The sequence below is a fragment of the Sus scrofa genome, chromosome 5 (genome assembly GCF_054392235.1).
Source record: "Sus scrofa isolate SSC_HxYL_T2T_F1_AM1 chromosome 5, Sscrofa_HxYL_maternal_Yorkshire_Landrace_v2.0, whole genome shotgun sequence".
In the NCBI taxonomy this organism is placed as follows: domain Eukaryota; kingdom Metazoa; phylum Chordata; class Mammalia; order Artiodactyla; family Suidae; genus Sus; species Sus scrofa.
In genome coordinates, this window is record NC_139387.1 from 63,452,291 (window position 1) to 63,469,068 (window position 16,778).

Consider the following 16,778-nt stretch of genomic DNA (forward strand, 5'->3'; position numbering starts at 1 on the left):
GTCGTATTCGTTAACCACTGAGCCACCACGGGAACTCCATTCTGGCCTTTTTAAAATGCAGCCTGGTCTCCATCAAATGAATGCTTCTACTGGGCCTCTGAATCTTACTGAGTGACGCAAAGATAAGAACAGTAAGAGAGTTTCATCTGTACTGAAGTATCAACAATGACAGCAGATCCAAGCATCAACGCCCAGTGGCCACCAGCCAGCAGCATAGTACCCTCACTGGCCTGTGGCAGCAGTACCAGCAGTGGCCCTATAACCAAATTCTCCAAGCTTCCTACTGATTCAGTGAGCCACTCCACATCATCTGAATAAATCATTTTGCAGCTTAACTTAACTAGAATTGGTTTCATTAGTTTTCAACCCATGACTCTAGTATAACACATATTTAATGGGGGGAAATATGATACAGTGGACAAAACTGTGGGTGTCCAGACTGCCTGGATTCATATTCCAGCTCTAAAACTAATCTGTTGTTTGATTCGCACAAAATCACTTAAACTCTTAAACCTTTGCCTCAGTTTCCTTATCCATAAAATGAGGATAACTACAGAGAACAGTATGGAGGTTCCTTAAAAACCTAAAAGTAGAGATAGCATGTGACCCAGCAATCCCACTCCTGGGCATATACCCAAGGAATACTATAATTTGGAAAAGTATATGCACCCCAGTGTTCACTGTGGCATTATTTACAATAGCCAAGATATGGAAGCAACCTAAATGTCCATCAACAGACAAACAGATAAAGATGTGGTATATAAATACGATAGAATACTACTCAGCCATAAAAAAGTAATGACATTTGCAGCAACATGGATGGACCTAGAGATTATCATACTAAGTGAAGTAAGCTAGACAAAGACAAATACCATATGATATCACCAATATGTGGAATCTAAAAAGAATGATACAAATGAACTTATTTATAGGACAGAAGTAGACCCACAGATATAGAAAACAAATTTATGGTTACCAAAGTGGGGAGAGATAAATTAGGAGTTTGGGATTAGCAAATATACACTACTATATATAAAAGAGATAATCAACAAGGCCCTACTCTATAGCACAGGGAACTACACTCAGTATTTTGTAAGAACCTATAAGGGAAAAGAATGTGAAAATGAATAAGTACATATGTATCCATATAACTGAATCATTTTGCTGTACACCTGAAATGAAAACATGCAAATCAACTATGCTTCAATAAAAAATAAAACAAAAATAAATGGGGATAATAGAGATTTGCACATTTCATGGAGCTATTTCAAGTATTAAATAGGTTAAAATACATTAAAAGTGCTAAGGACAGGATCTAGCACCTAGTTAACACTTAAGGAACATCAGTTACTTGTGTTCCAGCACTGCTGGTGGCAGTGATGCTGTTACTGTTCCTGCAGAGTGCACATCGGGTACAGAGCACAGAGGGACAGATAAAAGCAGAGGACACTATGATCTCTATTTCCTAAAGAACACAAGATACAACCTCTTGGGGCACCAGGAGAGAAGTCTAGTTTACTATATCACAATTTTTTTTTTTTTTTTTAACTCAAAGGCCATGTTCCTTTGGATGGCAGAGATGGCTGGAATAAGACAGTTTGGGCCACTTGCTAGTCATGTAAACTTGTAGGAATGAGTCACTTTTTCTAAGCCTAAATTACTTAGGGGGCTACTGTTTGCTCACATATTTTTGAGACATTTATATAAAATAATACACATGTGGCTAGAAGAGCACCAGGCATTTTGTAAGCTTTTAATTACTCAATATTAGTTTTTCATATTTTTTCTTGTATACTTCCAGAATTCCAAAAATAACTTATAAAAACAAAACAAACCTAATACTTATGAAAGCATAATTAGAATTTACAGATTTTACTTCTAAAAAACAAAAACCATTTCACTCCAACACAAGCTAGAGAAGCCACACGAAGCATTATTGGCATCTAGGTGGATTTGAGCACCTTGGCATTACAAGGACAGACACCTTGGAACCCTGATAAGTGACATACACAAATCAAAGCAACTTGATGACTGAAATGGAACCCAATCTCAAACTATAACATCTTTTAACATACTCAACTGTCACCTTCAGTATAAATGAGCAAAACAATGGAAAAACTAATGGCTGGATTTCCTCCTATATTTGCAAGAAAGGACAGCAGCAGGATGTGGATTTATGTAATTGCTACAGGACTACATATGTGGAGGAAATTAAAAGTGAAGTGTTAAGTTCAAGAGACCTTCCTTCCAAAAAACTCCTCATTAGGAATTAATATTCCTATGAATTAAAAATCTCTTAGGTTTTCAAAGCATCTTCCTTTAAAAATTCTCCAAGTGTTTTCTATACATCAAGGGATAGGCTTATCAGTGAGGGCTGGGAATTCTGGAAAACTTAAGTGAGCATACTCAGCCTGAGGACACAGCACTGGGCCCGGAGGACGGCCTGTACAATCAAGAGATTGTTATATTCAAGGAAATTCAACAATAAACAAATATATTGAAGAAAGTGGGAGCAAAATCTCTCTCTGGCAAGAAAAAGGGGAATATATATAGAAAGACAGAGGGCAAGAATAAACCATATACTGTTGGTCTGTAATGGAAGTTAGTGTGAACTCATGTTTCTAATAAAGATAGATCGATCGAGCGAGCGATTGATCTATGCATGTTTACATGTATGCATTATATACACACGTTAGTTCATAGATCTGTTTCACTGAGAAGGCCTGGAAACAATAACAACCCTGCAGCAATGAGTACACCTAGCACCCAGATCTTGGTTTTTAAGTACCAGTCTTCAATAAAAGGAAGCAGAGCACCTTGGAAAAATGGCTGATTCCAGGCCTAGGGCAGACAAGGCTGAAAATAAGTCTGAAACATCTTTTATGAGAATTGTAAAGGAAGTTCATTTCGTGGCTCAGCAGTAAACGAACTTGACTAGGATCCATGAGGATGTCGGTTCGATCCCTGGCCTGGCTCAGCACGTTAAGGCTCCAGCGGTGCTGTGAGCTGTGGTGTAGATCAAATACTTGGCTGGGACCTGGCATTGCTGTGGCTGTGGTGTAGGCCAGCAGCTATAGCTCCAATTCGACCCCAAGCCTGGGAACCTCCATATGCCGCAGGTATGGCCCTAAAAAGCAAAAAAAAAAAAAAAAAAAAAAAAAAAAAAGCAAGGAAGTTCTCAAAGAGCAATGGAAACATGTTAAAAGGACAGAGAAGCCAGTTTGAAGCAGTTTCCACTTGACAAATATGGAACAATTTGAGTATCAAAATAAATAATGATAGTAATGGATTATTACCAACTAAGTAAAACAGGAATCCTTGAGTTCTTATAAAGAGAAAGAAAAAGGGGAAGGAGGAGAAAGTAGTAGGTATAGAAGAAATGATGGAATTAGAAAATCACCATTAGGAGACTATCAGAGTAATAACTGAAGAATTATCAATGAATAGTAACGGATCAAGAGGTCTACAACTTAACCTCAAATAATTCAGAAAAAAATTGTACATATACATGAGTTCCCATTGTGGCTCAGCAGAAATGAATCCAACTAGTATCCATGAGGATGTGGGTTTGATCCCTGGTCTCACTCAGTAGGCCAGGGATCAGGCATTGCTATGAGCTGTGGTGTAGGTCTCAGATGAGGCTCGGATCCCACGTTGCTGGCTGTGGCTGTGGCTGTGGCCAGCAACTGTAGCTCCAATTTGAACCCTAGTAAGGGAATTTCCATATGCTGTGAGTGTGGCCTTAAAAAGCAAAATATATACATATATATTATCATATATACACATTGTATGTGTGTATACACACACACATACATAGACAGAAAAAGAGAGAAAATGATAAGGCAAAAAGGTAAATGGGGTGGAATTTTATAATTGGAGAATTTATTTTTTCTTTTTAAGCCATGCCCAAAGCACATGGAAGTTCCTGGGCCAGGAATCAAACCTGCGCCATAGCTATGAGACCAGAGCTGCAGGAGTGACAACTCCAGGTCCCTAACCCACTGAACCACAAAGGAATTATTATTGTGGAATCTGAGTGAAGAGTAAACAGTTTTGTGTACTACTTTTGCAACTATTTCACTCTTGTAATTTATTTAGCATCCAGGTATTTTTCTCCCGGGAGGGCTTTTGAGACTATCATCCATTCTATTGTTTTTAAACAAGAAAAAAAATGTGTGATTATATATGGTACATATTATTTTGAAATCTGCTTTTTTTCTTTATCATTGACATTTATCCATATTAATAGTTACAGGTCTGTAGCACATTGGTTTTTGGCAATGCCTGCAGCATACAAAAATTCCCAGGCCCGGAAACAAACCTGAACCACAAGAGTAAAAACACCAAATCCATAGCTGCTAAGCTTCCAGGGAACTCTTGTAGCACAATGTTTAATGGCTGCACAATCTTCCATTACATGGTCGTAAATAATGTATTCAATCGTTTTCTAATATTGGATATTTAAGGTTTCAGATTTTTGCTCTTATAAACAATATTTCAGTAAACATCCTTAAAGTTAAATGTTTGCATACGTCGTGACCTTATTCCCTAGAGCATTTATTAATTTTCTGCTCACATACTTGCATATAATATATATTCATTGTTAAAATTTCAAATATTACAGAAACCGAAAATTCCCTGTTTAAAAAAAAAAAGGAAGAAAGAACAACTCTTGCATGTTTCAGAAAAATAATAATTTGGAAGGCTATTATAAAAGATGACTGACAAACAAAAATGGAATTCAAATACCACGGCTTCAAATTAGTCAGAATAATGCAAAATTTAACAAAACACACACACTGGAGAAGTGGCTGGCATAGTGATGTCACATTAAAAACCTGATAATAAACGTTTTGACTTATAATGAAGTTTTCAGGAACAGTGAAAGTGGATGCACTAGAAACCTGGGATGTATTACAATGCATAAGCAGAGGCGTGGTCTCCTGTCTGTCCCCCTACATCTCTCCTGCTACTGCCACGATGAGGAGGAGAAACGGAGGCCTTAACCTGACCTTCTGCTTGTCACTGCCTGCAGAAATACAAGCGGGGCTGTGCTGGTGGAGTGGTCCCTGGCAGGACTCAGGGAACTCAGCCACTCTGGGAAAGGCCTGTGTGCATGAGGATGTTGATCCAAGTGTGACCCCTGACTCTACCTTCTGTCTCCTTGTGTCAGCAGGAACTTGCATCCAAAGCATTGTGTATTTCTCTACCTAAAACTTTCCTCTTTCTCTCCAGCTTCTACCTAAAAGGAAGACAGATTCTTAATCTTGAGGCTACTGGCAATCTATTAAGTTCTCCAGAAAAACACTGCTATGGACATACAAAACTATGTTGGTAAAGCATTCATGTATGGAAATCAAGATTTAGTAAGAATCCAAGTGTTTAAAGACTGTATCTCCTATCTAAAAGCCATAAAGTAGATTTCCTTTTGTATTTCATGCTATTCAAAGGCACTTAAAAAATAACTGTTAACGGACATAAGCAATTATTTTTTGAGTACCGGAAAGATGTTCAACACTGCACAAGAGTGGCCTGAAAATAACTCTTAAGATAATTATATGTACAGTAAAACACTTAATATAAAATTATACAGCAACCTTTTAATCTAAAAAAGTCACAAAATGTTCAAGAACAGTTTTCATCCACCAAGGCAACTAATTAATCTTGTAAGACAAAAACAGAGATGAGCTAGAACACCAGGAAGTAAAATAACCTACAAGAGATAAAACATACACATTTTTGTCAATAGTATTTGAAGTTTTGAAGAATCATAGCATAAAAACAAAAACCATAAAAGCATACAGCTGCCATAAGTATCTCCACAATTTTTCTGTGATAAACAACCTCAAAACAGAAAGCACAGATTATGGATTATGTGATTCCTCCCCCAAAACTACCTATAGATTTAGATTTCTCTTCTCAAGAGTATTATGCTTAACGGCTCTACGAATCAAAGAAAAAATACTAACTTCTTTTAAGAGGGATATTCATTCCACCACCCTTCTTCTGTAAAAATAAGCAAATAAGAAAAATAAATTGTTGCCCAGATTCAAGATTTCCAGGATCCACTTGCATAAAACACAGTAACAGAAACTGTGGCTTTGGCTGGAATATTTCATTCTTTCACACCAAAGCTCTCGGTAGCCATGAGGCATGTGCTCCACCCACCAAGTTTTGGAGAGCAACTGAGAGCTGAAGAACTGAATAGGGTAAAAGGTAGGTCAGGCTTTGCATACAGAAGACAAACAATATTTCCACTTGTGACCCTGAACACAGGATGATGGAAAAATGTCACAGAAGAAGTCACCTTTGGAGTTATGTCTGCTGGTGCTCCAGTGTGGAATGGGATTCCAAAAACTAGTAAAGACAGCTCTAGGACCTGAGCTCAAGGTCCTGGAAGATTCTTGAATCTGGTAGCGTTACTGTGGCACTAGAAATACATTAGGTAAATATATGCGGCAGGGAGAGGTCATAAAAAAGTAAAAAATGAACACCTCTGTATATTTACAGAGCGTGGAATGCATTTAATTTTCCAAACCTGCTCAGCAAGATTTGTGGATGATGAACCCCTTCTGGTGAATGCTTCCTTCCAAGAACTGTTTAAGGAACGCAACCTGGATGTCAACTTCAATATCATTATTAAAAAATACTGGATTGCAAGTACTTATCATGGGAATAATACACACAGACAATGAAAACACCAAATACAAAATCACAGGCTGTTATAGCTCTAAAGGACTGCAGAAATCCTTAAGTCTTATCCCCCACTGGTAGATTATCTAAATGGAAGCCGAGAAAAGTGAAATGTCTGCCCAAGGGCTAGGTATAAATTAGAGAAATTATAAATACTAAAGCCCATGTCTTTTGAGTGCCTCTTCATTAACTCAGTGCACGTGCTATATCGTTACCTTCTTTGACAACACACTATCCTCATCGGGAGAAAAGAGGAGGCTGCAGTTGGTTTGGAGGGGTTCATATGTGCCAAGCAACAGGAAGATCAATTTATATATATTATCTAATTTAATCCCTTTTATAACCCCATGAAGTATATGCCATTATTCCTATTTTACAGCAAAGGAACAGAGAGTCTGAGTAACTTGTCTAGGAGCAAACAGCTACTAATGACAGTGCCAGGAGTCCAACCAAGGTCTGTCTTGTGCACAGACAGACCTTACTCTCAACTATTTCAGGTTTCCCAGCACTGCCCTCCTTCTTCTTCCACTGTCTAGTCCTTCCGGGGATGTTCTGGATTTGACTGTGACTCCAATGATGGCTGGACTATCTGGCTGGCTGGCCAGTGCCTCCATGTCTCTCCCAGTCCAGCATGGGACTGCTGTTCTCTCACCCCAAAGCGCAGTCTTCCCAGGACAGAACATTCTCGTAGGAGCACAGAGGTCAGTGTCTCCCTGGCTAAGCGCTCCAGAGTAACACTGTTCTTTAAGCCTCCCGATAACTGTCAAATGCAGAGCCAGGCTAAATGAAACAGCAACACATGAGGAATGCAATGAGTGCTAATTAATCAATAGGTAAATTCAACAATGCTTCGATTTATGCAGCACCTCAATTACATAAAAACCAAAAACTATAAGTATGTTAAAAAAAAAGATGCTCCAAGTTATTTCTTCTCCATAGGACTATGGAGGGGGAAGTAGGGTGGAATCAAAATCACATGGAGCACTTTTCAGTGTAGACGCCTCCTCTTCCTTTACATCCAGTCCCAATTCTGACATTACACATACTCAGGGGAACATGCTGGATTCTGTGAGGAAAAGAGCCGAGGCAAGAAATTTGAAAATGTCTGTCAGGTAATTCTGAGAACCAGCAGTACGTGCCAGACACTGTCCAGTTAAAACCACTTTCCTGAGCGATAAGTTAGATGGTGCACGTCTCTTTGCCCAGATGGAAAGGAGTGAGGGAAGTATTGACAGGAAAGGACAGTGTAACATGCTAACAGTGAGCAGGCTGACAGTAAAAAGCCTAACAGCAAAGGACCAGGCACAACAACAATAACAAAAACGTTTAAATAAAAAGATAACATGAAGTCAAAAAAAAAAAAAGGCACAACAATCTGGACCACTTTTTATGGGGCAAGTCATCTCAGAGACTTCAGAAGCCCCTGAGGGCATCACTGTATTTCAGGACAACAAACAGAAGACCTCAGAGATACTTCAGGTGCAGTTCTCAACCACCAGAATAAACCAAATATCAGAATAAGCGAGTCGCCGGAGATTTTTGGTTTTCTAATGCATAAAAAAGTTATGCTTGCATTATCCTATAATCTATTAAGTGTGCAACAGCATTATGTCTAACAAAAACAACGTATATACCTTATTTTTTTTTTTCTTTTTGGCTCTTTGTCTTTTGAGGGCCGCACCCGAGGCACATGGAGATTCCCAGGCTAGGGGTCTAACCGGAGCTGTAACCACCGGCCTATGCACAGCAATGCCAGATCCCAGCCGTGTCTGCGACCCACACCGCAGCTCACGGCAACACAACACCAGATCTTTAACCCAATGAGCGAGGCCAGGGATCAAACTTGCAACCTCATGGTTCCTAGTTGGATTTGTTTCCACTGAGCCACAGCAGGAACTCCCCTACATACCTTAATCAAAAACTACTTTATTGCTAAAAATGCTAACCAGCATCTGACCCTCCAGAGTCATAATCCTTTTGTAATAGTAACATCAAAGATCACGGATCACAGACCACCATAACAAATACAATAATAATGAAAATGTCTGAAATATTGTGAGAAATACCAAAATGTGACAGAGAAATGAAGGGAGTAAATGCTGTCAGAAAAAAGGTGTCTTATTTAACATGGGGTTGCCCCACACCTTCCATTTGAAAAAAAAAAAAAAAAAAATCACATTTATCTGTGAAGTGCAATAGAGCAAAGCAAAATAAAATGAGGTATGCCTGTAATCACTGATGCAACAGTTCTGAATGATCTAGAAAAAAAATAAATTGTATTTAATAGAATGCATTGATAAAGTCAAGGAAATATAAATGCTTTTAAATGGATTTTTTTTCCCCCAAATAGCTAGATTCTGATTTGGTTAAGATTCACTGATTGTGAACATCCACTTATGTGAAACTGATGGATGAAAAGCATCATTTCAATGGGAATCAGTTTAGTGGGGAAATGGAACAAGGTTCTGGAGCCAGAGAAACATGGGTTTTGCGCTCTGGAGGTTTGGTCCTCAGCACAGGAAACAGCCAAAATCAGGAAGGATATGAGTTTTGCAGAGGAGAGAGTACAGAGTCTAAGGAAAAGTGTGAGAGTTCTCGGGGACAGAACCTAAGGACCACAGACACTTCACTGATGGTTGAGGAGGAGGAGTCTAAAAACAAAATGCAGGAGTTACCAAAATGCAGAGGAAAACTTGAAAAAAAAAAAGTCATCAAAGCCTGACAGGAGAATGTTTCCAAAAGGAAATGGTTCACTGTGTCAACTGCTGCTTCAGGACACAGCTAAACAACTGAGAAGTATCCCGGGACACAGCAAAATAATAGGCCACTGGTACTTGGTTAGAACAGGTTCAAGAGAAACAAGAAAATTCAACCCTTTTAAGAAATTAAGCCCTGAAGAGGGAATGACTAGAGATACTCAGCTAAGGAGGAGGGGGAATGCTGGCAAGTGGGTAAGAAGGTTTAGATGTGTGCTTAGATGCTGATGGGATGAGCTAGTAGGGAGAGGCAGAAGCTACAGGAGAGGAAAATGGCCCATAAAAGGACTAAGGCCGAGAAACGATGAGATGGAGCCACAGCGCAGCAGAGGGGCTGACTCCGGAGGAAGGAGAGTAGGAGGAAGCAAAGGAAGCAGATCTGATGCAAGAACCTTGAGAAGTTCCTGCCTGATGGATTCTATTTTTTCTGAGAAGGAGCAGGTCGTTTGCCAAGACTTAAAGAGCCTTGAGGTGGGTAGAAAAATAAGAAGTTTGAGGAGAGCAGATTTTAAATGGTCACCAAAGAGAATCCAAGAAGAGGAATACGAGCCCATCTCCAGCCTCCCCTCTGAGTTCATACCCTAAACAGTGGACCCTTGTGACCATGAGAAATGGTTAGGACCGTCTGAACGGCCAGGTTTAAAACTCAAGATTCTCTCTTTTGTGCTTTAACCAGCGTCCTGTACACCTCGGCACACAGAGAAGAGGGACCTGAATATGTAATAGCCTCACAGACACTTCCATCAGCAACTTCCAAGAAATCAATGTTAGGCTCATATTTTAGTAAGCAGCTAGTATTAAAACATGTCACTGAAAAATACAATAGGCAGTCAAATTGAAAAGTGAAATTAAGACAAAATACTGAAGTGAAGAAAGGCCTAAGACATTGCAGGTTTCTAGTTAAAATTAATTTTCTAGTGGTAAATGTTCCTTTTCAATTTGTTTTGGGTCAAGAGGTTATTAATACCATAAAAAGAGTTAATAGAAAAGTATGGTCTGGGGAGTTCCTATTGTGGCGCAGTGGAAATGAACCCGACTAGTATCCATGAGGATAAGGGTTCAAAACCTGGCCTCACTCAGTGGGTTAAGGATCCAGCGTTGCCATGAGCTGTGATGTAGGTCGCAGACACAGAGTTGCTGTGGCTATGATGCCACAGGTGCAGCCATAAAAAAAAAAAAAAAAAGAAAAAGAAAAAAGTATGGTCTGGAATGAACATGTGTTTTATTATATTTGCATGAATGTCTGTTATTGGGAAATTATCAGTTTTTAAAAACAAACACTGCTAGTTCATTAAGGGATAGCCAATTATATCAAATCTCATCTCCTATTATATTTTCTTCTCTAATTAGCAGTAGTCTAGAGATAAGAGCACAAGTTATAAACTACACTTCTATACACTATTTAATAACAGATAAAGGACAGTTTTTTATCCTACTAAATGACACAGTTTATTTCTATATTTCTTTTAAATTATTATGCTTACTCATTTTTTTCCTACTCTAGCATTAAATCTTAACTGAAATCTGTGACTAGAAGCAGGTAGGTAGAATTAATATGTAGGGATAAGGTACATCTATTTAAAATAAGCCATTTAAAAATGATTGCAACTGCCCAAAGCGTAAATGAACCATAAGAAAAGGAACAAAAATCAAATAGGTATTTGTGAACTGTCAAGAATTTATACCTAGAAAGGATTAAAAAATGCTGGTAAGTATAGATGGGAGTGTCAGGCAGTAGTAACAGCCTGACACTTTTTCTTGGATCCTTCAGAACTGCCGTACCCAGTGATGCATTATCCTGGGATACAGGGATGCTCTCAGGGGCTACTGAAATCTCTGAGATGATCTGCCCCATAGCTCACTTTGGCTGTTAAGCTTTTTATGGTCACAGCCTGTTTAGATCACATGGCACACTGTCCCTCCCTGTCGGTATTTCCCTCAGTCCTTTTCATCAAGGCTCAGAAATGTGCACCACCTACCATATTAAGAATGTCCAGGAATATAGCTACTATTCCAAGCTGAAAGACTACATTTACCAGCTTTACTTGCAGCCAAGCATGGTCATGGAACCAATGAGGTGTAATTAAAGAGGGTGTGTGAGGCTAGAGCTTCAAAAACCACTGCAGACAATGAAGTGCCCTTGGGTTTGAGCAGAGAAGCCACACTTTAGAAGTGGAAGATAAAAGTAGCCTAGTTCTGGAGTTCCCATCGTGGTGCAGTGGTTAACGAATCCGACTAGGAACCATGAGGTTGCGGGTTCGATCCCTGGCCTCGCTCAGTGGGTTAAGGATCCGGCGTTGCCGTGAGCTGTGGTGTAAGTCGCAGACGCAGCTCAGATCCCACGTTGCTGTGGCCCTGGTGTAAGCCGGTGGCTACAGCTCCAATCCAACCCCTAGCCTGGGAACCTCCATATGCCGTGGAAGCGGCCCTAGTAAAGGCAAAAAGACAAAAAAAAGACAAAAAAAAAAAAAAAAAAAAGTAGCCTAGATCTCCCAAAACATAAAAGTAGCCCACATCTGCAAGAACTTTGTGGGACTGCCACAGTACCCCTGAAATATCTAGTTCCAGACTTCATATGGGCAAGTAAATCCTCAAGCATTTAAAGCACTGATTGGATCCCGGCTGCTTCATAACCAAAAGTAATTCTTAATGGATTAAACAGTGGAATTAGAATTTAGAGAAGATGAGATGGATGGATTGATGGAGAGACATCTATGAGATATTGGGAAGTCCAATATGAAGGTTAAGGAAAAATACATTAAATATAATCCTATTTTAATTTTAATTTATTACAAAAAGGTGGATATTGAATGTATGTTATATGAAGAGAAAAAGGTTTGGAAAGCTATGCATTGCAATGTTATCCAGGGGATGAGATTATATCGAATATCCACTTCTCCTTTATTTTTTGATAGAATTTTTATTTTTAATAGTGAGGAGATACAACCTTTATAATTAGAATGAAATATGAGATTTATTTGCTATTCATATATCTAAAGAGGCAATATATTATTTTGGGTTTATCCTATGATTTTGTTAAAAAATTTTAAACTACCTGTTATAATGATTTTTTTTGAAATACAGAATTGTATTTATTTTAGCTATCAACAATCTCTAAGTATGCAAAACATTTAAGACAGAGGTAAAAATCTATTTCTTAAAAAAAAAAAAATAGCTTGGGAGTTCCCACTGTGGCAAGGTGGGTTAAGGATCTAGCTTTGTCTCTGTGGTTCAATCCCTGGCCCAACAGAGTGGGTTAAGGACCCAGCATTGCCATGGTGTGGCAGAGGTCACAGCTGTGGTTTGGATTCAATTCCTAGATCGAGAACTTCCATATGCTGTGGGTACAGCCAAAAAAAACCCAAAAAAACAATTCTTTGTTACTGGACTAGGTAATGTCTTATTGTAATTGACTGTGATAGCAAATCATGACTCTCAAAGGTGAGTATGTAATAATATCCAGAGGAGTTAATGTTCAAGAATAGTAGGAGTAAAAACAGACTTAGCAGGCCAAACAATAATCCCACATCCTCAACATCCACAAAGATTAAAATAAAAAAGAGAATTAACATAAAAAAGTTACCTTGGAGTTCCCGGTAGCTCAGCAGCTTAAGGACCCAGTACTGTCACTTCTGTGACATGGGGGGTTTGATCTCTGGCCCGGGAACTTTTGCATGCTGTGGATGTGGCAAAAAAAAAACTTTCCTAGAATGGTTTTTGTATTGAGTAATGAGTAACAAACAGCAGAAAACAGAATAAAAGTTAAACATCCACTGCATGGAAATAACTAATCACCTAAGCACTCAACAGGATCTGAAAAGTTCACGCAGGTGGGCAACTGCCTAGAGTATGAGGGACAAGGATGAGCAATCGCCATGTTTTCTCCTCGATCCACCCTCGGATCTAGTGACTCGTAATCTAGAGCAGTAGGACTTCCAAACCATGCTGCCTCTTATCAGACCTTCGCCATCTAACCGGCCAGGGAAGAACCAAGTCTCCCTCTTGGGCAAGGACATGCACTTACCCTCCCACTGGCCTGTTAGCACCAAGGTCCTGTTAATCACCACATCGATTTCTGTAGCTCCATCTTCCACAGCCAATCTGATCTCTTCTAATCGTGTTTTTAAATGAGTCTGTCCAGCTGGAAAGCCAGTGGCCACTAGTAGAGAAAGGAGAAAAAAAAAAAGAAAGGAAGGGAGGAAAGCAGGCAGGGAAGAAGGGAAGGGGGAGGAAGACAAATTTCAATTGATCAGTATATCAACAAAGAATTTCAGACCAAAAAAACAGTGTTTAGACTAAAGCATGAATGACACTTTAGAACTTCATGCATATCTTGCCTATCTTGCAAAGTGAAGTGTGAAGAAATAAAATGCTATCTTATATAGTACTGACATTAGGATAAATATTAGTAGTATATCTTTGGAAGAACTGAAATTAAGTTGCTCCAGAGATGCTTGTGAGGGTGCTTTAAGTAAATAGTGATTAAGAAGATTCATCCACAAATGAACCTATCTACAAACAGAAATGGACTCACAGACATAGAGAACAGACTTGTGATTGCCAAGGGGGTAGGGGTTGGGGCAGGGATAAAGTGGGAGTCTGGAGTTAGCAGATGTAAGCTATTATATTTAGAATGGATAAACAAGGTTCTACTCTATAGCACAGGGAACTATACTCAATCTCCTATAATGAACCATAATGGAAAAGGATATTTTTTAAAAAGAATGTGTGTGTGTATATGTGTGTGTGTGTGTGTGTGTGTGTGTGTGTGTGTGTGTGTGTGTGTGTGTGTGTGTGTGTGTGTGTGTATAACTGAATCACTTTGCAGTGCAACAGAAGTTAACATAACACTGTAAATCCACTATACTTCAATAAAAAAATAATAAAAAAGAAGATATGATATCTTCATATTGATAGTCATAAAACAGTAGCTGTAGCCCTTTCTTGATGGACACTTGTTAATTCTGGATCCTACTCTTGACCAAGCTGGCTACGGCTGTCAGGATTTCCTCACTCACATTTACAGCCGTTGTAACCACCACACAGGTTCCTCCCACTGCCTATCTTAAAATGAAGAGCCAAATAGATAGGAATAAAGAGGAGATATTTCATGATGGGAAAGCACCTAATTAGTCCCTAAAACTGGGACGGGGTGAACTGGGAAGAGAAAGGCCAAGTATAAGGAAAAGGAAAATAAAAACACAATGACACTTTTGGAAAAGTATTAACATTTTCAACATGCTTATTAATTCCATTCCCGTGTCAAAGATAACCTTTGGATTCTTGTTATTAAATTCCTTGGGTCTGCTACCTTGGAGGAAAGCACGCTTCCCTGTTGTATAAAGGAAAAGCAGAAATGACTGGGGCCAATGAAAAATTAAGGTAAGGTGTAGCTGGCAAATACTTTGAGAATCTTCACAAATAAGGTGTAGGGAAATACTATATACTCTGTTTCTTTTGATGTATTCCTAATAAAATAATTAATGAGTTTCTCAGATTCCTTCTTTAAAGCACCAGGATATTTCTCTAATATCTTTTAAAAGGAGAATCTAATTTCCTATCCATCTATCCATCCATCCAAACGTGGGCACGCATGCACATGCACAAACACACACACACAGGGAAGCTTTTAGTAAGGCTTTTTTCCCTCCCTCATACCTCATCCTATACTACTGCCTCTATCTTAAGTCAATAGCTCCTAGAGATCCTGTTTCAGCACAGCAGAAACAAATCCTACTACTATCTATGAGGATGAGGTTTTGACTCCTGGCCTTGCTCAGTGGGTCAGGGATCCAGTGTCTGTGACCTCTACCGACCTCGAATTCCAAGTTGCTGTGGCTGTAATGCAGGTTGGCAGCTGTAGCTCTGATTTGAACCCTAGCCCGATAACTTCCATATGTCATGGGTAGGGCCCTAAAAAAAAAAAAGAAAAAGAAAAAAAAGAAAAGGAAAAAAACGTCAACAGCTCTTAAACATACCCTCTCTTCTTTGTCTCCCAGGTTCTGGGGTGGCTCATATGGATGGTGTAAGTCCTACCCCATTTCAGCTCTCTCTAACTTGTTCACTACCACCCCCTAATGTACTATGTCATGAAGCTGATCTCCTCGTGCCTCTGCTTAACATCTTTTGGTATCTTTCCCATCACCAAAATAAGCCCAAATGGCACAGGCTGGCACAGGTTTTCCGTGGGATCTGCCCCCAGACCACCTCCCCAGCTTCAACTCCCAAGCTCTCTCTTTGTCCTACCTTAGGATCCAAAAATTGCAACCCCATTTCAGTTCCCTGAATGTACCTCTGTGCCTTCACACAGGCTAGGTTCCTCTAAAATGCCATTCCCAGGACTGCCCGTCATGGCTCAGTGGGTTACGAACTCAGCTAGTATGCATGAGGATGTGGGTCAATCCCTGACCTTACTCAGTGGGTTAAGGATCCAGCATTGCTGTGAGCTGTGGTGTAAGTCACAGACAAGGCTGAGATCCTGTGTTGTTGTGGCTGTGGTGTAGGGCAGCAGCTACAGCTCCGATTCAACCCCTAGCCTGGGAACCTCCACATGCTGCACATGCAGCCCTAAAAATAAAGATAAATAGATAAATAAATAAATAAATAAAATAAAATGCCATCCTCTATCTTCACAATCTCTACATTCCTCCTTGTCCTTACAACCCAATGCAGTTACCACCTCCTCTATGAGGCATCCCCATGCAATGAGTGTCACCGACCTCCATTAAGAGAGAATTAAGCACTCCACTCAGACTTACGACTGTACCTTCTGCACAGTTTTATTATTGCATCTTACATATCAATAACACTACCTGTCCTGCATTATGGTTTTTGACTATTCCTCCTCCTAAACAACTGTTTCCTTTAACGACAGAGATACAGTTCTATATTCGTAAGAATTAATACGTCTGCTACTCAACAGGCAATGGGTGAATACGAAAAGAATGGATAAAAACAACCAAGTCAATATATAAAACTACTTAAAACCATAGTATAAAACTATGCAGCTCATTCTCCAATGTGTCTGATTTAAAGATCTAGAAACATGTTGACAAAACAACAGCAGAAGCCACAGATTTTACCTGATGCCACTGGGATATCACAGCCTGCGGCCTTTAGTGCTCTGACTGCATCACACACCCGGGCAGGATACACACAGACGGCAGCTGTAGTAATGCCTATGAAGAAAGAAATTGGAACGGCCTACTTTATGCGAAGTCAAAATGCTTTTAATCATTATTTATACTCCCACATGGGTAGAAACAAATATGAGAGAAAAAAAAAACTCCCCTACAATTCTGCAACAAATTAAAGGTTTTTATTTGCCAT

The 16,778-nt window shown here is 39.4% G+C and overlaps 1 protein-coding gene across 23 annotated transcripts in view; it reads right to left on the minus strand.

The window, feature by feature from the left end:
- DERA (deoxyribose-phosphate aldolase) overlaps positions 1-16,778 on the minus strand; it is a 328,684-nt gene that overhangs the window by 265,799 nt on the left and 46,107 nt on the right. For all 23 annotated transcript variants that reach the window (XR_014803801.1, XR_014803802.1, XR_014803800.1 and 20 more), the window contains 2 exons: positions 16,532-16,627; positions 13,474-13,608 (listed from right to left, as the gene is read on the minus strand). Coding sequence is in view for 6 of the 23 variants with exons in the window: in XM_084956682.1 (XP_084812808.1) it covers positions 13,474-13,608; positions 16,532-16,627 (231 nt within the window). In the remaining 17 variants the exon portion in view is untranslated. The remainder of the gene's footprint in view (positions 1-13,473; positions 13,609-16,531; positions 16,628-16,778) is intronic.